Source organism: Pipistrellus hanaki (assembly GCF_964339955.1).
Source record: "Pipistrellus hanaki genome assembly, chromosome: 6".
NCBI classification, from domain to species: Eukaryota; Metazoa; Chordata; class Mammalia; order Chiroptera; family Vespertilionidae; genus Pipistrellus; species Pipistrellus hanaki.
In genome coordinates, this window is record NC_140508.1 from 20,765,061 (window position 1) to 20,789,911 (window position 24,851).

The 24,851-nt window shown below is 39.3% G+C and overlaps 2 protein-coding genes and 1 pseudogene across 4 annotated transcripts; 1 reads left to right on the top strand and 2 right to left on the bottom strand.

The window, feature by feature from the left end:
- Positions 1-2,788: 2,788 nt before the first annotated feature.
- On the bottom strand, positions 2,789-5,779 carry OTOR (otoraplin). The gene is made up of 4 exons (XM_084889062.1): positions 5,638-5,779; positions 5,128-5,267; positions 4,101-4,211; positions 2,789-3,290 (listed from the first exon to the last, which is right to left on the bottom strand). The coding sequence occupies exons 1-4, from the start codon at positions 5,750-5,752 to the stop codon at positions 3,267-3,269; spliced, it is 390 nt and encodes a 129-aa protein (XP_084745188.1). The 5' UTR covers positions 5,753-5,779; the 3' UTR covers positions 2,789-3,266.
- Positions 5,780-7,933: 2,154 nt separating this feature from the next.
- On the top strand, positions 7,934-11,335 carry LOC311624692 (bromodomain-containing protein 7-like; annotated as a pseudogene). Its single transcript has 3 exons — positions 7,934-8,011; positions 9,318-10,159; positions 10,456-11,335. The product of its transcript is annotated as a bromodomain-containing protein 7-like (transcript).
- A 4,488-nt stretch (positions 11,336-15,823) lies between these two features.
- Positions 15,824-23,402, bottom strand: SNRPB2 (small nuclear ribonucleoprotein polypeptide B2). 2 transcript variants are annotated; one of them, XM_084887663.1, is made up of 7 exons: positions 23,293-23,402; positions 22,664-22,753; positions 22,137-22,309; positions 19,162-19,302; positions 18,326-18,376; positions 16,638-16,726; positions 15,824-16,185 (listed from the first exon to the last, which is right to left on the bottom strand). In XM_084887663.1, the coding sequence occupies exons 2-7, from the start codon at positions 22,725-22,727 to the stop codon at positions 16,026-16,028; spliced, it is 678 nt and encodes a 225-aa protein (XP_084743789.1). In that variant the 5' UTR covers positions 22,728-22,753; positions 23,293-23,402; the 3' UTR covers positions 15,824-16,025. The 2 variants fall into 2 exon arrangements, with proteins under 2 accessions (XP_084743789.1, XP_084743788.1); XM_084887662.1 differs by lacking the exon at positions 23,293-23,402 and adding an exon at positions 22,840-23,191.
- Between the last annotated feature and the right edge of the window lie 1,449 nt (positions 23,403-24,851).

Consider the following 24,851-nt stretch of genomic DNA (forward strand, 5'->3'; position numbering starts at 1 on the left):
CCCGGCCATAGCAGACAGTCAGTGCTCCCCAGACCTCTGGGCCCCTGAATGCCCTTTCAGTGCTGTCACACACTCTCAGCACCTACAGCCAGCTACAGCCTGCGGTGCCCATATGATGAGAGGGCCATTACTGCCGGGAGACAATGTTCCCCTATAGCAGTGACCACCAGGCCAGCAGAAGCTCAGCTTTCTAGACTCTGGCTAGGCAGTCCTTGAGGATAATAACTCTCTGAAGCCCAGTGGGATCGGGCAGAGACCAGCACTGTAGAGCTGCACACTTGTTGGCCTGTCCTGCTGCTCCTCTCGCCTTCCTCTTTTCTTCCTCTTTTCCCCAGAGCCATCTATAATAATAAAAGGGTAATATACTAATTAGACCATTAGACCAAACATCTTTCCAGGCATCATTCCAGATGTCCTTCTGGACAAAGCCAAGGCTGGAGTGAAGCCACCTGGGTCCCGGGTGCTGGAGGGAAGCTGGTGCTGGCAGCCAGGGGAAGGAAGGCCTACTCCTGCACAAACTTTCATGCATCGGGCTTCTAGTTCTTTCATAAATCACTCTACCTAAATCCTCATCTCAAGGTCTACTTCTGGGGAACCTCATCTAAGGAGCTGGGTTACAGTCCCTGCTCAAAAACCATTGCTTCCTTTTCCCCAGGATCCTCTCTCTCTCTCTGCTTCAGGTATCAGTAAGATTTGGGCACACAAGTTAACAACCCAGGATCCTCTCTCTCTCTGCTTCAGGTATCAGTAGGATTTGGGCACACAAGTTAACGACCCCTATGCTGTTTCCTGTGGTTCTGTCCAGCTGACCCGTTCTCCCTGCTGACCCTCTGAGTGTGGCTGAGGGTTACTTCCCAGGAACCAGTGTGTGTGCTTGTGATCTGTGGAGGTCAAGGCTCAGCTTTATCCATTTGTGGCATCTGAAGACTCAGAAGCAGATAAAAAGATCTTTAAATCACTATGGAGTCATAAGGCACCAGGGATGAGAAGGAGCAGGAAGACTATTTTTGTTATTTTTTCCACGTCTACAGAGGATCACTCAGATTAACATTCCCTGGTTATTGTGTCCAGAATAAATTCACATGGTGAAGCAGCTAGGAAAGGGGAGAGGGAGGATAACAGGAGATGAGCGGTGGGAAAGCAGGGTGAGCTATTAGTAGCACCACCTCATTTTTTACCTCCCACACACCCTGGCTTTGGGATAGCACATGCTTGAGAAAAAATGATTAAAACAATTGCTCAAGTGTGACAAAAAAGTCATTTCCATTTAGAAAAATATTTAAATCATGGGTCAGGGAGCATTCTCTGTCTCAGTTAATGATGGGTGAGAGGGTCCTTATATAAAGCATGTGATCAATATGTCATTTCCTGATTGAATTGCTGATATGTCCTAGTGTTTGTAGGGGACACAGCCGAGACGACATCAGAGCGTGGGAAGGCCTTTGAGTCACGAAAATTGCATTTCAAGGGTACAATGTGGAATGGTATTAGCCTGTGTAATTTCTTTTTCTCTCATTTTGTTTACCATTTCAGATAGATCAGGCTGATGGTTGAAGAAATGAGATTTTTTTTTTTCCTAGAGCTAGCTCCTATTTCTTCTCTCCTCTCAGAGCTGAAATACCCACTCCCTTCAGAGATTTGTTTAAATACCACACAGATGAGCTTAATCTGTCCCTGTATTTAATCAGATCCATGAGGGCACGAGAATCTCCTCAACCAGTAAACACGAGAAGCAATAAATGCCCACATTTATCTCAGGGCAGGGGTGCATGACGGCACCTTTGACTTCTCTTTCTTCTAAGCATAGGAAATATGCCAGAGTTTTCTAAAGTTGTTTAATACACAAAAACTTGCCTTAAATGGCCCCCTCTTCACGGTTGTGGGATGACCAGTCCACAGAAAACTGAAAAACATACCCCATTCCCAGAGCCTTCCCCTCCCTCCCCCCCGCCACCCCCTCGCAATGACTTTCTACACTCTAAAGTAAAAATGTTTTTTAAAATAGATTTAAATTCAAAAATGGTGACTTTTTTTGAGTCTAGTAGAGACATTTTTATTAACATTGTAAATAGACAAAGAACAGATATTTATGACTACATCAAAGGAATTACATTAGTAATATAAAACCAAAGCAGATTTCCAGTTAAATATAGGAAAACTTATGGGTCAATTGGAGCCACCCAAACTGCGTCTCTCACCAGACTTCCTTGCCACATCGTCCTTGACCAGGGAATTTGCACAGGAAGAGAGAGGAAATTCACCTTGAAACAGGAGAAAATAACCTACAGACTTGTTTTTATGTGTCTTTCCCCTTAAAGCTTGAATAACACCAAGTGGTAACACATATTAAAGGGAAACTATTTCATTAAAAATATTTTATAAACTGTCCCACCCCCCACTATGTACACACATACTTATTTAAAATTTGGAGAGGGGTAAATGGATCATTTAGAGCACATATGTCAAACACAAGGCCCGCGGGCCAAATCCAGCCCGCCAGGCCTTGCAATGTGGCCCGCACCGCGCTGTCATCACTGCACTCCGCTGTCAGTTTATGACATTGTCAGTTTATGACTGTTCAGTAAACCATTTGGCCCGCGATTTAGGCTGGATTTTAGATTTTGGCCCCTTCTCTGATTGAGTTCGACACCCCTAATTTAGAGGGTAAAATTTTATTCAAATTAAATAATTTGTGAGACTTTAAAAAAGTAAATTTAAAAGCATCGCTCACACATCTATGAGTCCAAATAGTTCCTCCCCCCCACCCCCCACAACTTCACAACCCAAAGCCATCAATCAAAGATTAAAGGTAACGACAATCCTGGAGTACTCCCTGCCTTTGAGTAAATTATAGCATTCTAATTTTCAAGAAAGTCAAGTAGGAAGAAAACAGCATGTCCAAAGGGAACACCTGTGTGATCTACCAGGCTTATACAGGGAGCCAGAGAGCCGGGAAGAATTACTATTTAGAAGTAGCTATGGATGAACCATCTTCTCTAAGCACCCCCCTGTAAGAGAAGGCTGACAAGCAATCCTTTGTTTCCAATCACCCACTTGCATTGAAACCAAGCCAACAGAAAGGTAGACTGAGTTGAAGCCCTTCCTTTTCTGCCTTCTCTGGCCCCAAACCCTAATCCTCCTGTAAGGTAACAAATCCTGGAAACCAAAGTCCAAAGTAAGATACATAGAATTTGGAGTTTCTTGATTGTTTGCCTTTTTTTCATAATTTTGATGTTTTCTTTTTATTTTCAGATTTGTCTAAGTTCTTACTCGCAGAAAAAGTCAATATCCTGAAACAGAAACAAAAGGAAAAAGAGAATGAACTGAGAGGTGGGGCCAGAAAACAGATGTAGATTCTTTATTTAAAATCGTACCTAATCAAAGATTCATTTGGACTTAAAATAAGTAAAGCTTGAAACCCAAAGATTATGACATAATTATCACTTTAAAGTAAAAGTACTTAAAATGAAGGTTCTCAAATACACTTTTAATGCATGCTTATTTGACACATTCAAGTTCAATGCTAAAAGGTGATGACAAGTGAGTCCCATTTGGTTAGGTACTCACTTGTTTTGAAATTATTTTGTTTCAAAATATCCATCTTACAAAGTAGCTCTAAGGGGATCTTTTAATTCTGTCTTGGCTTTACAAGATCCAAGGGCATTGGAAAGAGTGTAATTTATTTTTTCATACATAAGTGGAGTCTATCTACCACAAAAAATAAGGTATTCAAAGATTTTCCCAAAATGTATTGATTTTATTAAATACAGATGATGTATTTTTTCCCCAGCCCAAGTCTTTAGCAAATAAATATGTGACCATCAGTAAGAGTCAGATGACACTATTTTGGTTTCTTTCTTTGTGACATGAATTACTTTCAACTAAAACAAAAGTGGGAGAAGGTCAGTGGAGAAAGTTCAATACTCTTTCAACCTTGATAGTAGGTATGGATGCTCTCCCAAACCTTTTTGTCTCAGAAGTCACCATGGGAACCTGGGGCTTTGCTCCATATATGTTATGAGCTACATGGTGCATGTTAAATACCAGCCTGCATTATGCCAAGAACTGAGTCTTTCTCTGGCCACCTCTGAGACACTTACCGTGGTCGGGACTTCTTTGGTGGCTTCCTGGTACACGTGTTGCTCCTCCACCAAGTTTCTGGGAAAATAACCCACCGTTCCCATCTCATCCTCATCGTCATCACCATACACCTGTGCCCAGAAACAGAACAGTCAAGGGAAAGAGGATGAGAGTCTCCAGAAACCCTCAGGAATCCCCTTTGCTGTTGTGAGGATGACATAACTGCCAATGCCTTACATTTCACTCTGGATTCTGGGGACTCAGACTTAAATTTAAGTTCACTTATAGAATTAAGTCAACCCACAGAAGTTGTGTGTCTATTCTTCTGTGGCCCAGTCTCTTACTGGTCTCACTACATCAGCATGCCTTTATTTTCTGTAATCTTGTGAGCTGCCTGAAATCATTTTGGAATCATAAATAAGTAAAGTCAGTAAATTTTTTAAAGTAAACTTTTATTTTAAAGAACTTGCATTTCTCAGTTTTTAAAAATTTTAATGAACAGACACTTGATTAAATTTAAGATTTAGTTCTTCATTACCTGAAAATCTATCCGTGGCATACTGACAAGGGCAGTAAATCAGAGTAAATCAGTCCTGCTTTACCCCTCCCCAGGGCCCATACTACACATTTATTAAAAAAAAAAAAAAAAAGCAAATTCTTTGGAATTAAAGAGGGGGCTAAAGTTTCCTTAAAAATATTAAAACATAGACCGACTGCTAACATATATCCCTTTACTTGGCTAATCCAAGTAACTTTTAATAGGTTTCAGACTCTTCGGGAGTCTCAAGTTCCCATGCATCTGCCTGGTTTTTCTTGCAAAAACATCACATAAGCCTGCATTTGGTTCTGTTATAAAATTGTCATTGTTTCTTCCAAATACCATAAAAACAAATATACATGAATTTTTGTACTTGCATCTACAATCTCTACATTGTTCTTAACAGCCAGTTTTAAACATGTAAAATGCATTGACGATAGGTAATAGAGGAAAAAATTAAGAGCAACATATGTCAAGATGTGTATATATTTTCAATAATCTCATCTTACACTGCCAGCCCAAAATTCTCCAGCTTCATTTTCTTTTACCAGCTTTGAGTAAACATATATCTGCTGTCCTTTTTTAACGTTAATGAATCTACAGTCTGGGGCATTGTAATCTTCTTGAGCTCTGGTCAGAGAAATAGTATCTGGAAGGAAAAACAAAGCAAAATATCGAATGACTACCTTTTTGATTCCTAGATTTTAAAAAAGCAAAAAAGGCAGAGCAGATCAGAAAACTAGGAAATCAGAGTGACTAACACCTTCCCATTCACAGCTTCTGATCAGTTCAAAGGGAGTAAGAAATGCAAAGCATTAAAGCTGCATCCAACAGAATCTTAGCCACTCAAATTTTCTATGGTTAACTCTCTAGAGATACAAACCAGGATAAAACAACGCCAATCTAACATACACTTCAAGAAGATTCACTTCAAAGAACAATCAGATTTTGCGCTGTTAGTGGCTAGTTTCTCAATTATTTAGTAACAATATAATAAAAGGCATTTGAAAAGTCCTTACAGACACACTCCTCATCTGCACAGAGCTTCTTGGAGGCAAGTTTGTCCATAAATATTCCATGCACAGCGCCTATGGCCACAAGACCTGGAAGGAAAAGTAACAGTAGTCTTGCCATCGCCTTCTTTGCTGCTTATGCTATCGCCCTTTGAGTGGAAGTGGAAACTGACTTCAGTGGTTCCTGCCTTTTTATGTGAAAGCCAGACATCTGGGTAAATCCCCCCGGCCAATGGGATGGTGCCTCTGCTTTCATAACAGCTACTGGGCTCCAGGGGCTACTTAGCATCTGATTTTCCAAAGAGACTCAAGTTCTGTGTCTTTTTTAATATATATATATACACACAAATGATTTCCAACTGGTCCATCATTGTTAATACCACTTTAGTTGTGGTTTACTGCATCAGCAGGACATTGTTTGACAAACTAGAATTTTAGATCTTTTTTTTATTAAAAAAAAAAAATAGTTCAATTCTCATATTCTTTCAACCTCTGAACAAAAATGTGCTAACTGTAGGAATCTGTTGAAAATGTGAGAGCTACATCTTTGGTCCAAAGGATTTTGATTTAAACAAATCCAATTGACTATCTGGGTTTATATAATAGGTAAACGAAAGGATGCCGGAGTTTAGAAGTCATTCATGATAGGATTCTTAGAAATTGTGTCTGTCTTGGGTGAGACATAGATCGTACCACACGAGTCACGTTCAGACCCTACTAATGGGAAAAGGAAGAGATGGGTGGGTTGGAAAAATAGAACAATCTTTTCTCCCCCTACTTTATCTGAGACTTTTGAAAGTCAGTCTCAAAATGTTCAAGGATTATGGACCTTAAAGAAGGAAGCAAAGCTAGAGGTTTGTTTTACCACTTCCACCCCTTCCCTGCTTCAGAGCTTCTTTCCCATGGAAAGTGTGGCACAGCTGGAAGCCACCATAATTGTAGCACAATACCTGGCTCCATCATTCAATCAATTTACTAAGTACCTACTTTGTGCCAGGCTCTGTTGTAGCCATTAGAGACATAGGAGTGAATAAAAGAGTCTCTAGTCTCACAGATTTACTTTCTATTAGCAGAGATAGATGGTAGGTTGCTAGTTTTATATAGCGTTTGGAGCTGGCATCTCTCTGATAAAGTGTCCTGCCCCATGGCTTATGGACTAGAGGTCCCTGTCAGGATGCCCTGCCCACTTGGTGGATGATGACATTTCAGAGCATTGCCTCTCTGATCCAGCCCCCAAATGCATCCACCTCAAAAAATGAAGGCCAACCATTCAACTTACCAATTAATTTTGTACAAAATAATTCTCGAAGGAAGAAACTGGAAAAAAGCAAAATATATTTACAATAGGATTTTCAAAATTGATTAATTGGGGTGTGTGTGTGGGGGAGGCGAGGGGTTGTAGTAAAGTTTCCTTGTTTTGTTTGTGCATGGATGGGGGAGGGATGGTGCAGTGTGATTTTCAGGGGAGGATCTGCTGTATTTTCTGTTTGGGTATTTAATAAGCATTTTGTCTTTGGAAAATGTATCCAACAAAGACCTAATGAAGAATCTGGAGCTCTAGCTAAAACATTTTCCTTTATTTGACTTGCCCTTTAGCAATTATTCTCAAGCTTTAATGTTCATATGAACCCTTTGTATATCTTGTCATAATGTAGATTCAGATTTAGGAGGTCTGGGATGAGGTAAGAGAGACTATTTCTATAAAGTGATATCAAAGTTGCTTGTCTGCAGACCATGCTTTGGTGGCCAGACCACTGAGTCTCTGCCCTAATAATTTAATCAGTGTGTATTAATTTTGGAAGAATGAACCTCTTTTTAAATATGATAAAACCTAGGGGCTTTCACCTGGAAAAAAAAAAAAAAAAAAAAAAAAAAAAAGGACATATGCATGTATATACCTAAGCATACTATTTCAGGGGACTCATGCATTTATTCAAAATAGGTATTCACCTATTTATGAGTACTAAGTTTTTTTGAGGGCTAATTATAGAGTGATGGGCAAGATAGACAAGATCTCCACCTCATGGAGCTTTTGATTGTAACATTGAGGGACAAAACACCACCAAGCAAATAAAAAAGGCATGCCACATGTGATCAATGTGACCGGGAAGCTTGTCATGGTCCTATGATGGATTGATTGGTTGGAGTGCAGGAAGTGGTCTGGTAAACTGGTCTGTCTGTGGAGACATCTTGGCCAGAAACCTGAATGTCACTCACTGAAGGGAAAGCAACCCAGTTAATAAACTCAAAGGTCTGAAGTGGAAATAAGCTCAGCATTTTCAAAAGATAGAGAGCGGCTGGTATGGCAGGCACAGAGCAAGTGAGGGAGAGTCACAGGAGGCGACTTCAGAAGGGCAGAGGCCAGATCACTCAGAGCCTTGTAGGTTGTGACAAGCCTTAAAGTTTAAAATGGACATGTGAGCCTTTCACAAATTTTTACTACCTTGTATTTATATAGACTTTGAAAAACACAATTTGAAAGAATGATCTAATCATTATAATATACTTTTAAGGGATGATAGAAATCTACTTTGTTAGTTATTTCTTAACCTTGACTTACATTGGAACCACCCAGGAGCTTAAAACTGATTGATGAATGGGTTTCACCCTGGATTTAACTGATATAGAGTATGGATTAGAAAATGTTTGAAAATGCTTCCTAGATAATTCTAATATGCAGCCTACAGGGGTTCTTGTCCCAGCATTACAAGGAGTTTCAGCAATCTGAAGAAAGGAGCTGATGTGTAAGATTAAGGAGTTCATAGACCAAAGATAATTTTGAAAGGCATTGGGGGGTCAGAGGAGCTTCAGCTAAAGGAGCTAAAACTACCCCTTGACTCAAGAACCCATGCCATTTATTAACACAATTTGACCTAAAACAAGATGGAGATAATACACTTCAAAGGGTAGGGCTTAAAAGGGTAGGGTTTACAGAAGCATTGTCAGTTTTGGGAATAGCCTACAGCTGTTCAGGTGTTTGGCCAACAGGAGGCAATAACATGCAGATTAAGAAGCCCTGAGCTGTCTAGCAGCAAACAATCCATTCAAGTTTGGGAAAAGTGCTGTTTAGCTGTTACAACAGGTAAACTATATGTGTGGCTCAGCCCTTTTTAAGACCAAGCTTCACCAACCTTTTGATGAAAGTCTTGTAATTATGACATGTTGGGTTTGGTTCCCAGCAGCAGCCAAAATCGAAAGTCAAATTCAAAATTGAGAACCACTATGTTAGATAGATAGCAACACTGTTCCCTCCAAATGCTCCTAGATTCTCCCACAGATGGGTAAAGAAGGTCATGAAAGCCTAGTTTGATCACATCTTCTTCAAAGAAGAATTAGCTCCTTTTTCCTTCCCTTTCCTCCCTCTTAAAGCCTTGCTTTCTAAAGTTTGATTACACACAAGGAGGTTGGGCAAGTCAGTAAATGCATTGAGATTAATGGGACTGGTGGAAAGTTTCAAATTAGGGGGAGGACTAGACTAGATCTTCTCTATAAAATTAAGATCATGAGGAGCTCAGGCTGGGTTGGAGGGCGTGGAGCTCTCTCTCAGACCCCACTTGGGCCCTTTCTCACCTGACCCTGACCAGATGCGGTGCTGCAGGGCCTGGCTCGAGGGGCAGGCACCATGGTTCTGGTCGGATATGGGCAGGAAGCACAGGTCTTACAAAACAAATACCTGCCTCTACTAGGAACATGCAGAGAAGCCCTTGAAGCTGGTCCTCCAGGTAGGAGGGAAAGATGTCAACAAGCTCTCCACCTGCAGCTCAGGGCATGACTCAAACCTCTATGAGACAAGAAGGATCATGACGAACACAAGGACAGAACTCAGAAAAAGAGAAAGACAAGAAGTAGGTCCAAGGGAGAAAACACAGATGCGTGTGAAGGAGGATTAAAAAGAAGCAGGATTTGGATCATGTGGAGAATGAGGCAGAAAAAGACCTTCAGGGCCAGGTCCCTGCAGGATTAGACTTGCCTCCTGAGAAGCCTCTCAAGCTCCTTAGCCAAACAAGTAGAACACACACCTCTTTGAGTCAACTGATGAGACAGTTGCAAATAAAAGACCCAAGTACTTTCTTTTCATTTCCTGTGACTGACTTTATTTCTCCCAGCTACTTCATGATCATTAACCACCCAATAGATTTTAGTACCATGAAAGAAAAGACCAAGAACAATGACTACCAGTCTACAGAACTGAAGGATAACTTCAAGTTTAGGTGTACTGATGCTATGATTTACAACAAACCAGAGACCACTTATTATAAAGCTGCAACAAAGCTATTGCACTTAGGAGTGATCATTCTTAGCCAGGAGAGAATTCAGAGCCTGATGCAGAGCACAGACTTCATGGCAGATTTGCAGAAGAGTCGAAAGCAGGAAGACCGAATGGACAACAGGCAGAGAGGGGAGGATGGCAGCTGCTTGCCACCAAAAGGGAGGACTCAGGCAAGATGGGAACACAAGCCTTTGAGTCCCAAAGAGGAAAACAAAGAGAAAGACAAAGAGGAAAACAAAGAGAAAAATGTGTTTGAAGGTAGTTAAGAGCAATAATTTGGAAAGAGAGAGCAGGAGGGAAGTTGACCTGATAGCTTATTTTTTAAAATATATTTTATTGATTTTGTACAGAGAGGAAGGGAGAGAGACAGAGAGTTAGAAACATCAATGAGAGAGAGTCATCGATCAGCTGCCTCTTGCACACCCCCTACCGGGGATCTGCCCGCAACCAAGGTACATGCCGTTGACCGGAATCGAACCCGGGACCCTTCAGTTCCCAAGCCGACGCTCTATCCATTGAGCCAAACCGGTTTCGGCCTGATAGCTTATTAATAGTCAAGTGTGAATTTGAAAGAAGAAAACCAGATGGAACAATGCTGGAACTTCACCCTGTGGATCCCATTGTAGGAAAAGGTGGCTAATGTGGCTACTGCCCTTGGAGACAAGACATGACCACTGGAAAGCTCCAGGGGGAATACTCTGCAGGGGTTCAAAGGAGATTAAAGGAACAAAATAACTCTGGTGTTATACTTGAATTGAAAGCCCTCCAGTTCTTATGCACCATCCATGACTCCACATTTGCTAGTATCACCAGGGACAATTCTGATTTGATCTAGTCAACCTAAGGGAAAGAATCTGATCTCCCCCGAGATTTCAGCAAAGACAAGTTTTTGGCCACATGTCAAGATTATCTATATGTCATGGCAGGTAGTTTATTGGATGTTTTAACAAAAGGAGGACATTCTGGAACCCTGCAGAAGTTGGAGAAGTTATCACCTGAAGGTGAAGACCAGACTAGGACACTCGACACAGCCAAAGAAATAGATTACAGAAATAGAACCAGCCCGAAGGGTGGACTCCAGGAGTCAGCACTGGAATCAGTAGCAAACTTTGGTGCTCCAGTTAACATTTTTTGACTGAAGAAGCTGGTGTTCCAGAGGAAACAATAAGAAAACCAAGGTGCTCAGTGAGCTCCAGGGAGCCCAAAACAAGCACCTGAGCACCAGACCCACTCCCAACATGATCTGTCTCCCATGCAGAGAAATGTATCTCACAGCAAGTAACTCCAGGCAATGTAGGCAGCATGTATGTAGTTTGGAAAGAAATGGGCATTTCCATCCCCTGCCCAGTTGTTCAACACAACCCAGTGGGTACAATGGATTTTGAAGAAAGCAAAAAGACTGATGTTGCTGAGTGTGGGCCTGATGGAATTTGATGCTAACTCCTATTTGATTATATATTATGGACATATTTCTTCATTCTTAATTTAGAAATGCTTTTCAGAAGCTATTGAATATATTACAAATTGTGTTAAACTTTGGAACAATTAGAGTATTATTTTTTTTCTTTTTTAAATCAAATCTTTATTTTTTAAAGTATTTCATGTCCCCCTTTGGTCCCTTTTAGCCTGCCCCGTCCTCAGTCCCAGCCCCAGCCCTTCACCACCCTATTGTCTATGTCCATGAATTATACATATAGCACACAAGTTCTTTGATCTCTTCCCACCCACCTCTGCTTTCCCTCTGAGATTCCACAGTCTGGAACAATTAGTTTTGATGTTCCAGACACTAGGCTCTGTTATGTAATAAAGCTGACCTGGGCCTCGGGGGGGGGGAAAAAAAAAAAGATTGTGAAAGATAAGGACAGGGTTAAGAAGCGATAGGAGCCTAAACCGGTTTGGCTCTGTGGGTAGAGCTTTGGCCTGCAGACTGAAAGGCCCCAGGTTAGATTCTGGTCAAGGGTATGTACCCTGGTTGTGGGCACATCCCCAGTAGGGAGTGTGCAAGAGGCAGCTGATCGATGTTTCTCTCTCATCAATGTTTCTAACTCTCTATCCCTCTCCCTCTCTGTAAAAAAAATCAATAAAATATATATTTTAAAAAAAAGAAGTGACAGGAGACTACAGAGAAATGACAACTACCTGCAACACATGAGCCTGAATTAGTTTCTTGAGCCATTATTGAAATATCAGCAACATTTGAATTAGGTTGGATAACATTGGATTATTTCCTGATTTTGCTGATCATATTTGTTATTTGGGAAATACACATTCAAATACTTAAAGAATAATGAGGAATCAGGTCAATACACTCTCAAATGGTTCAGAAATATTTGAGAGCTTTGTGTACTATTTCTGTCACTTTTGTATCTATTGAAATTATCTACTCTAATAAAAGAGAAAAATGCTAATTGACCATACCTTTGCTATGCCCACAGGCAATCAGGAGTGATATGTAAATTAACCCAGCAAAGATGGTGGGTAAATTTGCATATGCAGGTGGCAGAGGCAGAGGCCCTATGAGGCCAATGGAGTTGGAGACATGGGCACGCAGGAGTGGGAGGGGAGGTGGGGGAGAGGGAAGGGGCAGTGCCTGAAGCCACTGGTGGATCCAAGCTGAGATGGGGACCTGAGCAGGCGGTGATGCCGCCTGCCTGGGTCCAAGCCGCCCTGCAATTGAGGGGCGAAGAGCCGGGGTTCAAGCCTCTCTGTGATTACGGGGCAAAGAGCCCAGGTCCAAGCCACCCTGAAATCACAGGGCGAAGAGCCTAGCTCCAAGCCACCCTGTGATCATGGGGCAAAAAGGCCAAGCTGAGCTGACCTGCAATCATGGGGTGAACAGGCCAGGCAGAGCCTGGCCAAGCTGCCCTGCAATCCCAGGCGAAGAAGCCACTCTGCTGACCAACCTGCGCTATGGACCTGTTCCCCTCTAGCCTGCAGCCAGGGGAAGTTTCCCTCTCCCCAGAGTTAGGAGCACCAGCCCAGGTCTACCCAGTGGCCTGGTCCTGACTGTGGGGATGAGTTCCTGCAGGCTGGGGTTTGATCCTTATGCATTCGCAGGAGAGCAGTGCCTTTGTTATTGCTGTGTGTCCAGGTTTTAATTGGACAAATGCCCAGAGTCCTGGTGGCCAGCTTAGCATAATCTTTTAGGAGGAGAATTCTGTCTGGGTTTCCTCAAATTCCCTTAGCCCCTACTCACCCCTCTGTAAAGGCACAGAATCAACTGCTTCATGAGTATGGCATCCCTTCCTATTTTAAAGGAAGCTGAGTTCCATGTGTAGTATGCTATATCTGAGGCACAGGACAAGGGAGGCCCTAAGTGTAATATGTTTTGATATTTGAGTCATTCTTTATTGTTCAACATAATTTATTTCTGTACGCCTGTTTTGTAATAAATTACTAGAATAATACATCTTGCTAAAAAATATTACTAGAAGATCAAATGATCAGTTGACATTTGTTATTCTCTGTAAATGAACACAATCTCTGGTAGGCTAAAGTGATAGGTATTACAGAAATATTCAGATATAGAGACCTACAGGCTTGATTACAAGTGAGGCTTACTCTCACAACCCAAAGTTATTGCTCGAAAAAAAGCAGGGAGCCAACTATAAACTAAACCAAAGATAAGCCCTTGAAGGGAAAATGTAAATTGAATAAGCTTTGCTATTACAAGAAGAAAAAATTCAGATGCAAGGATGAAAACCACATTGCATCCACTCTAAGTAGCTGTTAAAGAAAAAGAATGGTATACTATGAAAATACTTAATACAGATGTAAAGACATTTGTTCAAAGAGGATTTCCTAGAGTAAGTGATATTTCAGTTAATTTTTTTAAATGTGAAGAGGTTAGCTAGATAAGAAAAAGGTGTAGGGGTCCTGAATTGCAGAGGGTGCAGGCAGAACTGGGGGAACCCCTGCTCTGTGCACGAATTTCGTGCACCGGACCTCTAGTACCAAAATAAAAAGCTTCCAAAAGTAAATCAGATGTCACTCAAAATCTTCTAATAGAACAGTTGCCAACCTTTTGGACCTCACAGACAACCAGTGGTCTGCGGACCATCGGTTGGCAACAGTTGCTCCAAAGGTTTCCTTAAAGCAGCAGTTGCCATCCTTTCGAACCTCATGGACCAGTGGTTGGTAACCGCTGTTCTAATAAAACATATCAAAGGTCCACATAAACTAAGTGAATGCTCATAGCCACTTCTTTCACTTCAAAAGGAACCCAAATGCCCATCCACTGGCAAAAGAAACTGCTGGTCCATACAAAAGGGATGAACCTCAAAAGCATTCTAGACAGGGCACAACTATAGTGATAGGAAGCTGGTCAGTGGTTAGTTATCTGGGGTTGGGGAAAGGTAGACTACACAGGGAGCTTTGAAGGATGATGGAATTCTCTACATCTTATAATTACACAGCTGTACATGATTGCCAAAACTCCAATTTGAACACTAAAATGGGTGAATTTTATTGTATGTAAATAACTCAATTTAAAAAATCATCCAATAATTCTCCCACTTCACAGAGTATAAACAAATCCTTAAAAGGCCTACAAAAACCCCCTTCTCCAATTCCCCCAACTCTTCCTCACACCACTAGTCACAACACACCTTTCTACCTCATCATCCAGCCACCCAAGGAGTGCTAGTCTGTGAAATGTTTTCTGTTCTGGGACAAGTTAAGAACATCTACTGAGCATAAGCAGTTAAAAAATGTAATTAGCAACTAGCATTGCTATACCATTAAAGAGCATGGTCCTTTTTGTAATAACTCACTGTAAAATTTTATAAAGTACATAAACTTGACATCTAGGTTAAAGATGCTATTCATGAGTCAGACTCTGAATGTGACAAAGTTTTAGGAAAAGGAATTATTTTCCTTTTTACTTCATATACATGGACAAGAGTGATATGGTAATCTACATAAATCTAAATGAGTGCCCATAAATATACAATAAAAATTTCAAGTGGTAGTTTTGTTCAAGGAAATATTAAAACAGGAATATGAAAAAAATGATCAATAATATCACTTTAGCCTTGGCTGGTGTGGCTCAATTGGTTTGGAGAGTCAGTTCGCAGTCAGAGCACATACCTAGGTTGCGGGTTCGATCCCTGGTTGGGGTATACAGGAGGTAACTGATCTGTTTCTCTCTCATATAGATGTTTCTCTCTCTCTCTCTCTCTCTCTCCCCTTCTCTCCTCATGTGAGGATTAAAAATAATTTTTTTAGTCACTTTAATATATTATATCCATAAAAAAACTGTCCATTTCTTTAGATACCCATGGTTTTACTAGCAGGGGTCTGATCAATGGCCTTAGATATAAGTCAAATCTAAAGAACTTAAGAGTTGAAAATACAATATTTGAACATTGGTATTTAAGACTTACAAAAACATAGCAAGATTAGGATTGGTAGCCCTTTGTAAGTCAGCTTATTTTTTTCAAAAGATTGAAGATTGTAAAATCTTTACCTTGAGGTATTTCAATAGAGCTTCAATATTAACCACACAGGTGTTCCTTAGAACAGTGCTGCCTCAAGAGGGTAAGAGCCCAAAATGTAGTTTGCAGACAGCGTTTTTTTGCTGTTTTCCCAGAAACAGGAAGTAGTTAGTCCTAAATGGCCTTTATTCAAACTGAAAAGATTTGTGAAATGCCTACTATTAGCAAAATACTATGCTCATTTATTTGAAGAATATGAAGATCAAATTTAGCTCCTGCCCAGTTCATATGCATACAAAATAACATTACAGAAAATCTAATCAAGGACTTGATCTAATTCTCCTTTGCTTTTATTAAAATGGTTTACTGTTTCTCATTAGCTGCTCCAAACTACTACCAGAAAAGTATCCTATTGCAGTTTTATATACCTTCACACGTGTTTTAGACTTAGCACAAGTATTTGACAATACGACAGTGGACAAATAAATGAACTGTTATGTATAAAACTTTATTGTACAAAATTAAGGCTTTCATATTTCATAGTTCACTAGTAGGTAATTTTTTAAAACCTACACAAAAATTTTACTTGCATTTCCTCCAGCCCCAACTATTAAAATGGCCTGACCAATTGTTATGAAAACAAACACTATAAATAACACCAAGTCCTTTAAAGACAAGTCTCCCAAATGTTATTTCTTGGCATAGGTGATCTTCATGGCATGAGATGGTGTGATCTTAAATCCTTGTAAAGCATCCCTGGCAGCTCCAGCCTGTCCATCATTTTCAAATTCAACAAATGCAATGTCATGCCTTCCAGGTACCAAACGTACTTCCTTGAAACCAGGGAACCTGTGAAGAAAAACAATTTATTTATATATATGTAAATACATACATAAATGTTTATTCTGTGTTTAAACTTATTAAGCAACTTCCTGAAAAGTACTATTTCCTACCAACAATCCTGGGTAGGATAAAGATAATTAATAATATTATATTTAAAATATAATTAACACCAGAATTGCAAGAATAATATAAGCTAATTATATTCTTGTCACTATATCAAAGCTTTGTTTTCAGTTTTACTCATCAATTAGAATTCGTAATTCAAACATCAGTGGTAATTCATGTCTTGATTTGCTAAATTTGAAAACTAACTTTAATTCATGGTTAATCCCAAACCAAATCAACGAACTTGTAAGAAATTACTGCTGTATGGTACACAAATGGATTCAACCCATGAAAGTGCTATTTGTCCTATCAGAAGGCTCTTGGAACACAGACTTTTTAATAATAAAACTTACTGATTAAACAGCATGGATAACATCATCTCATTAGTCTCTTCTGGTAAATTATTAAGGAATAAAATATAGTTCGGAGGGTAATCAGGGACCTATTAAAAAGAAAAAATGGCAAAGTATAAAAAATATTGTAAACCATTTGGCTCTTACATAAAATCTAAACTCAAGAGAGCTACACTGCATAGTTTATTAGGGATTATGAAACCTTACTGCTGGCATCAAACATTATAGCTGAAAACCAAGACCAGAGGAATATAAACCTAACAGTAACTAAGCAGACATCCAAATCACTTAACACAAATTTGGCAAACCCTAAATCTTATCAGTTTTAAGTATTTAAAAATATTTATACCAGTATTTAAATTTTGTCAAAATGAAGGATTCTGTCATCTGGGTTACATAATTGACAGATCCTAACAAAACTAGAGAAGGCGGCAATATCACCCTCCTTCAGCTTGTTATCCAAGTAAGAACAGTGATATTCAATTCTCTGCATTACTGCTTACTACCTCCCAGCATTTAAGAAAACTGAGAAACACTAGTATTTGGTGATTTCTAATGTTTGTTGCAAGTAAATGAGATATACATGTTGTCTAGTTATCCACAAGTAGAAACAAGCCCTGTTATTACATATTAAACTATTTGATACCCCATCCTCAGGTAATAAGGATCTATAGGAAGATCATCCTATATATAAGAACAAGCTTCCCTCTCAGGCTAATTTTATAGGGGGAAAAAGATAAAGTGTAAAGAATAATAAGTGAACAAATTAAGGCTTAGAGAATTCAGTGCTAGCATTTGTAAATTAGACTATAATTGTTATAAGGGTTCAAAGAAGGAAAGGAGATAAGAAAATGCAAATAACTTAAAATCAAAGCAGCAAAACCTCAATGATATAAGGAATTCTCTAAATTAAAGATACATGGTACAGATTGACAGCTGTCAGGTGGGGTGAATTGGATGAAGGAAGGGAATAGCCAAAGAACATATACACACAGCCATGGACACAGACAGCAATGTGGTGAGGGCAAAGGGGCAGGGAGGGCGGGATCTGGGGACAGAGGGAACAAGGGTGGGAAATGAGGGACATCTGTAATAATCAACAATAAAAACAAAATATAACTTTCAAAAACAGAATGTTGTCAGACCCAGCAACATAAGACAAGAAGGAAACCATGAGTACATATTGGAGGCTTCCTCCCTGAGGCCTTTAGCAAGGAGATCTGGAGGAGTTTGTAAGGTATCAATATAAGGAGACTTAAATATATTTGTGCAGAGGAGGAAAGAGCAAAGGTAAAAAAGAAACAACTCTGTGTAAGTCTGTTAGAAAAGCCGGTTTAACACTAAAGCCACCTGGAATAGAAACGAGCCCTTCACCTGGCTGGTTTCCTCAAGCCATGTGTCTGTACAGCCCTTGACTACAGAATGTTTGCTCCCAGCCCTCACAGTTCAAATCTGTCATTCTGATTCCCTCACTGATTCAATAGCCAAAGCGAGGAATACTAGTAAAGCCATCTTGGTTTTCTTCCTCCTAAAGGAGGTTAAAATATTCCGAGTGAGTTTCTACACGGAAGTGCTATATAATTTAATGTTATATCTTACAGATGGAATTATTTTTAGTTTTTGGAGACATGAAGGTTGTTGTATGTTGTTGCTATTGCTTTATATGAAATTTTATTTGAAAGCACTACCTGAGGATTTGGCGTTGCATTTCCTTGGGTGTTAACTGAATTTGGTGCTCCCTAAACAAAAGAAAGAGAAACAGTTAAAAATTTCAATCCCTCTAAAAAAAAGCAGCATGTGTTTATATTTATAATCACTACATAAAAATAACATTAATTTAAACAGATTTCTTACTCCATTTAATTTTACTTTAAGAATTTACATCTTAGCTCTGAGTCAAACATTCATGTATTTGGCTTGTCAAGTATTTTTTAAAGGTCTAACCCTAAATTTTAAATACTATGTCATGAAATTTAATTTCTATGCCTTAAAGTTATGAAGAAATATACAAAAGAAAAAACAAGGGAACGGTTTTTCTTAGCTTTTTTTTTTTTTTTTAACAATAAGACAAAAGTCAAGCATTATACTTTGTGAAACTGATTTCTAATCACTTTTAATCTAAAAATACTTATTTTTGGATAATTTTACTTTTATCTATTTTAATTTACATTTTGAATTCCTGAATTGTTCCAACAAAGCAGGTTTGAGTGGAGTACTCATGATTAAAGATAATATCTACCGTTTATAGGCAGTGGAACTTGAGAAATAAGTCAATAGATATTAATATATTCTATGAATGATGAACTGTCATACAAATTCAAATAAAACTGTCAAACATAAATCTGCACATGTAAAAATTTATCTTTTAATTTATTTACACATTAAAATTGGAACTTTAGAACTCAACCAGTCCAGCTTCTTAAAACTCCACCTTTTAAAAACATACACATGTGCATGCATGCACCTCAAAGACATCACTATCAAAATTTAACACCAGAAAATAAAGAACTTTTGTCCATCTTACCAGACCAGGCTTCTTATTAGCAGTCAGTGCTGTCTGTTCCATAGTTTTAGCTTTCTTCTTTTCTTTTTTCTTTTCTTTGTCAGCAAAGGTGCCACGCATTTTAGATATTATATCTGAATCTGTTTTTGCATACTGAATTCGCTGTTTTAATTATTTAAAAACAAGTTATTTTTCATTATGCTCAAGATTATTTATACTAGTCATTAGCATTTCAAATTTCATTATCCAAATACACTACAAGATAGTTTTAAACCCATCCATAAGGCAATCCGTCAAATGTACTGAGTGCCAAATAAAAATAAGTTGTGGCCTATGGTTAACAACTTATACAAAGTTAGGTTCAACTGTGCTTATTAGAAAAAAAAACATAGATTTTCATATTAGAAAAACCTGACTGTGAATCAGCTGTATCACTGACTCTCTCCATTTAATAAAAGAATAGAGAGAACTGCATTAGAACAAAGAAAGTTTCCTATCCCTTAGCAGGGTCAGTAGAAGGGTCAATATGTGTCAGTTAGCTATGAAATGTGCCATTTGTTACTTCCAAAGTCAAAGCATCAAAAATTGGGAAAGACTTTCTTCTCAATCTGCTCTATTCTTTTTTTAAAAAATTATTATTTATTTATTTATTTATTCTTAAATAATAGTTCCATCAACTTGAACTTAAAATGCTTTGAAAGGAAACCAAAGGGTGGCATCACAATTTGTGCAACCAGGCCATTGGCTCATTCTTACTAGGCCACAGCCAGCAGGAGCAGTGTGCACAAGGAAGACAACAGGCCAGCGTTGAAAAACATCGGTCTAGGACAGCATTTCATTCCAATTACCAGAAGAGTTTGTAAAAGTGCAGATTCCAATGCAGTAGGTGTGGGTAATACTACTGGCATGGGTGCCACACTTAGAGTAGTTTTTAGGCCCTGGCCTAAAGCATTATCACAGAGCCAGCGTCAATACAATTAACTCTCCCAAAACGTTTGCTACGAGTTAAACTGTTACCTACAGTGTACAAAACCGCAGCCTGGGCTTCAAGGAAACATTTCTTCCCTGGAGCCATAAGAGCTGAAACTCTATCTCTGAACATATCAAAGCACAACAATCAAAACACACAAGAGCCCTGGATGGGAAGCATTCTCCTACACCAGTGGTCGGCAAACTCATTAGTCAACAGAGCCAAATATCAACAGTACAACGATTGAAATTTCTTTTGAGAGCTGAAAACAGACTTCTGTGCATGGGCCACAAACTTTCAATCGCACTGCATGTGCACCCCTGAAGGAAAAACTGCCCCTTCATATCAATGTAACTTTAGATCTAACCTAAAGCCCAGTCTATGCTCCTGCCAACTGAGGTCTCAATTATGCTAGTCCTTCATATTACTAGATAAGCTAGTTTCAGAAAGGGCCAATTTACTGAAAACTAGGATATGTACACACAATCCGTTTTCACAGATGGGCCTTTCCACACAAACTGTGCCCAACCAGGTGGGAAGTGATGGGAAAAGGGAAGGCGAATAGAGGATGAGAAGAAAATTTTTTCTAGTAATAGACAAAAGTCTCATTCTTCAATTAAACATTGTGGTATAGATCTACAAACTACTGAGCACAGCCAACACTGCCTAGTTTTGTAAATTAGGTCTTCAGGGAACAAACTCACACCCATTTATTTGCATCCATCTAGGGCTACATTTACTGCTATAAAGATAGGTAAGTAGTTGCAACAGAGATCAGCTGGCTTATAAAACCTAAAAAACATATCCACCACCTGACCCTTTACTGCTAATATGCTGATTCCTAGTTCAGGAAAAGAACAATCTCAATACCGAGGGTCAGGAGATTAGCTTTCAAGTCCTGTGCTGTCACAGGTTATATTAAGTATAACCTAGATAAGCAACTAACCTTTCTGTGCAAGATGGTAAAATAAAATAATGGGATTAGGTCAGTGGTCTGCACTACAGATTGCGGGTCTACTCCAGTCTTTGGCCTGTTTTTGTACGGCCTATAAATAAAGGACTTTAAGAAAACTGTATGTGGCCCACAAAGCCTAAAATATTTATTATCTGGTTATTTGTGGACTTTTTGCTGAACTCTGAATTAAACCAAACAAATATCCAAACTGCTTACATTTTACTGGTGGTGAAACTGAAAACAGGCAGAACCAGAATGAGGACCAGGGTCCTTTAAATGCTGGGCCTTCCCATCACAGTTCAGTTCCAGAAGAAAATCACTTTGGAATCCAGGTACTGTGTACTCACTCACACAAGTAGAACCCCTGCTTTACACTGTCTCCTCCTGATTAAATCCTCTGTCATCTCTGACTTTCACACCAAGGGTCTCCTCATTGAGTTCACTACTTTCCTTCTGGCCTTCCTACAATCCAATCTTTATCCAGCAGCTATATGAATCTCCTCATGTCACTGCTAAGCTCAAAATTTTCTATGCATAAGTATTTCATTTTCACTTATTAATAAAACCTATTAATCTAAGTCTGAGTTTTCCTTAGATTATTGCTTTATCTAGACTGTGTAGCTTGACATGTAGTATTTTACTATGGCATGTTTTTTTTTTAAAACTTTCTAAATCTAACAGATTAGATTTCCTCTTTGACCCATGGTTTTTGTAAATTTATATATATATATATATATATATATATATATATATATATATATATAGGTTCCATTTTACTCTTCTAATTTATTATTAATTTACAGTTATTTTGAAATAAGAATGTTGCCTGTACTGCCATTATTTTAAAAAATGTTCTGCATCTCAAGCTATTTTGTTTTTGTCCATATGAACTGTCATAAATTAGGAAGTAAATGAAAAACTCTAACACTGTTTCTATAAAGATAAATAAAACAAACCCAAACTCCAACACACAGTTAAAAGCAAAAAGCATAACTATAATTTCAAGTGTATATTTATATATCTACTATACCATAAGTAGAGATTAAAGCCAAAATATTGAAATCAACTTACCATAGGTTTACCATAAAATGGAAATCCTTGTAACTGTCTCAAGGCATTTGTGGATGAGCCCAATTCTTTAAATATAACAAAAGCTTGCCCCCTCATTTTCATGGTCTTTAAAGCTACAATATCTACAACATGGCCAAACTGAGAAAACAGGGCATACAGGGATCTCTTCAATTCTGTGTAAAATAAAAGGGGAAACAACTTATTTGTGAACGAAACAATGACAAAATTCTTCATAAAACGACAACTAATTAAGTGCTTCTCGACCATTCATGTATTCATTGATAGTTATACATTTAACAACATCAGACTATTTAGCTCTCTGATTTAAGAAGTTATTTGAAATCATTTTTCAGCCCTTACCTATTTTTATTTTTAAGCCTTAAAAGCCTTACCCAAATAGGGATAAACCAAAATTCTGGGCACTGAGCAAGGTAACTAAATGAGAAGTTTTGAAGCAGTACAATTTTTAAGACAGCATTAATTAAGCACATTTTGGCTATGAACAAATCTTTTTAAAGCATACTCACCTTCTTTTTTAATTTTGTCATTCATATTGTTGATATAAATTGTATGGTTTGGTCTGATATCCATCTTTTGGGTTAAATTGTCCAAACAGCCTGAAGAGACAGAAAATACTCTGTTATAAACAGGGAAGACTTAACTCATACTCTTGGTGTGACATTAGGACACAAGTGTTACTAACTTTTCAGGTCTCTTTCATTCCCTGATGCCAGAAAATATCAGCTTGGCAGTAGTCTTTAAAGCTCTCCAACTCTTGCTAGCTCTCTTTTTTTAAACAAAAGAACAATGCTTGATGAAGTACTGACTAGTACCTAGTAAGGTTTTTAACATTATTTTACTCTGTAAATTTATTTTCATACTTATCCACTTTTAACCAAGTGATAATATTTTTCCATTTGCCCAATAAAACTTTTCTTTTTAAAATTATTTAAGAGGGGAGGCCTCGCCGGAGCGGCGCGGCAGCCTCCCTTCCTCCCCCGCCCGCTGGCCCGGCCTTCCGCGGACCCAGGGCCCGTGCCTCCAGCCCCGCGGCGCCGCCCGGTCCACTCGGAGCTCCCACAAGGGAACGCTGGGCAGCGGGGCAACCTGCGGCCTGAAGGACCGAAACAGCGGGACAGAACACATTCAAACTCACCTGAGAGCGGCCCCGGAGTCCGAAACAACCGGAAGCCGGAAACGGAGCCAGAAACCGGAAGTAACTGCACGAGGAGCCTCAATGGAGCGCCGATCAGTGGAGAAGCCGAGCACCGAATCGATCGATGCCCCGCGGCTGCACCTGGAATCTCTCTTCGCATGCGCGCCCTGCGGGCGGGGAGGAAATGTGGGTAGTGGGGAATGCAGGAGAAGCTTGTGGGAACCTTGTGGATGAAACAAATCTTGGGGCCATAGAGTGAGAGGAAAGGGGAGCTCAGTGATTCATTTCCCCCACCGCGACTTTACACGGCTTTCACCCACACAAAGGTATCGTCCATCTTTCCAAATCCTGTGCAGTTTTCCCAGGTGCAGCCGCCCAGGCACATTGCAGGGACAGGCGCCCTAGTTTCGCGCTTCTCTGGGCTTTGGGTGCCCCCGGTTTAACATCACATTCAGGGCAGCCCGTACCCCCACAACTCTCCTCCAGTTTCTGTAACTCTCCAACACTACTGATGGACTTGGATCCCAGGGACACCTCAGCTTGAGACCCCAACGTGGAGGGAGTTAGTGTCTCTGTCCAGCTCTCTCACCTTATGAGACAACCACACTTGACCAATAACCAAACACTGTTATGTGAAGTCATCACCCTAAACTCATAAAATTTTCATCATCCTTTTCACATTCCCATTTCCCCATAAAATGCCTAGATTGTTCTAGGCCCTATTACAAGTTGTTGGTGTTTAGGCCAAGCTGAACTGGAATTCCAAAAAGGCCATCCTTTGGTCAAATATATGTAAAGCATCATCTGAAATGTTTGTTATGAGCCACGGGAAATCTAATTTTGTTATTCCCTGGAAAGCCTCAACTTTCTCATATGTAAACTAGGGATCCTAATAGTAACTTCCTTCTAGAGTTATTGTGAGGATTAAATGCACTCAATATAAAGTGACTAGACACAAAAGAAATGGTCCATAAATGTTATTTGTAAATGCTGGACATATGCATGAAGGGACCAAATAGATTGGTCTTATAAGATAAGGAATATTATTTTAAAAGGTCGCCTAAAGTTGCAACAATTTGAAATAATGTAAGTTGTTGTTGTTTTTTTTTTGGCGGGGGGGAGTTTTGTGTACTTTGTTCACTCAGGTATCCTTAGTAACTAGAAATGTGTCTGATAAATATGTATTGAATGAAGGGATGAATAAATTAAGCTTCATGGAAAAATTAGACAACTCTAAACAAATGTGAAGTTTTATGAAGATACATATAAGTGTAGGAAATAATGTTAAACATTCACAGAAAAGCTTATTTTATTTTATTTTATTTATTTATTTTTAAATAAATCTTTATTATTCAGATTATTACAGGTGTTCCTCCCTCCCCCCCCCCCTTAACTCCCCTCCACCTGATTCCCAACCTCACCCCACACCTTTACCCCTGCCACTGTCTTCATCCATAGGTGTAAGATTTTTGTCCAATCTCTTCCCGCATCCCTCAGACTCCTTTCCCTTTGTGAATTGTTAGTCCAATCCCTTTCTATGTCCCTGATTCTATTATATT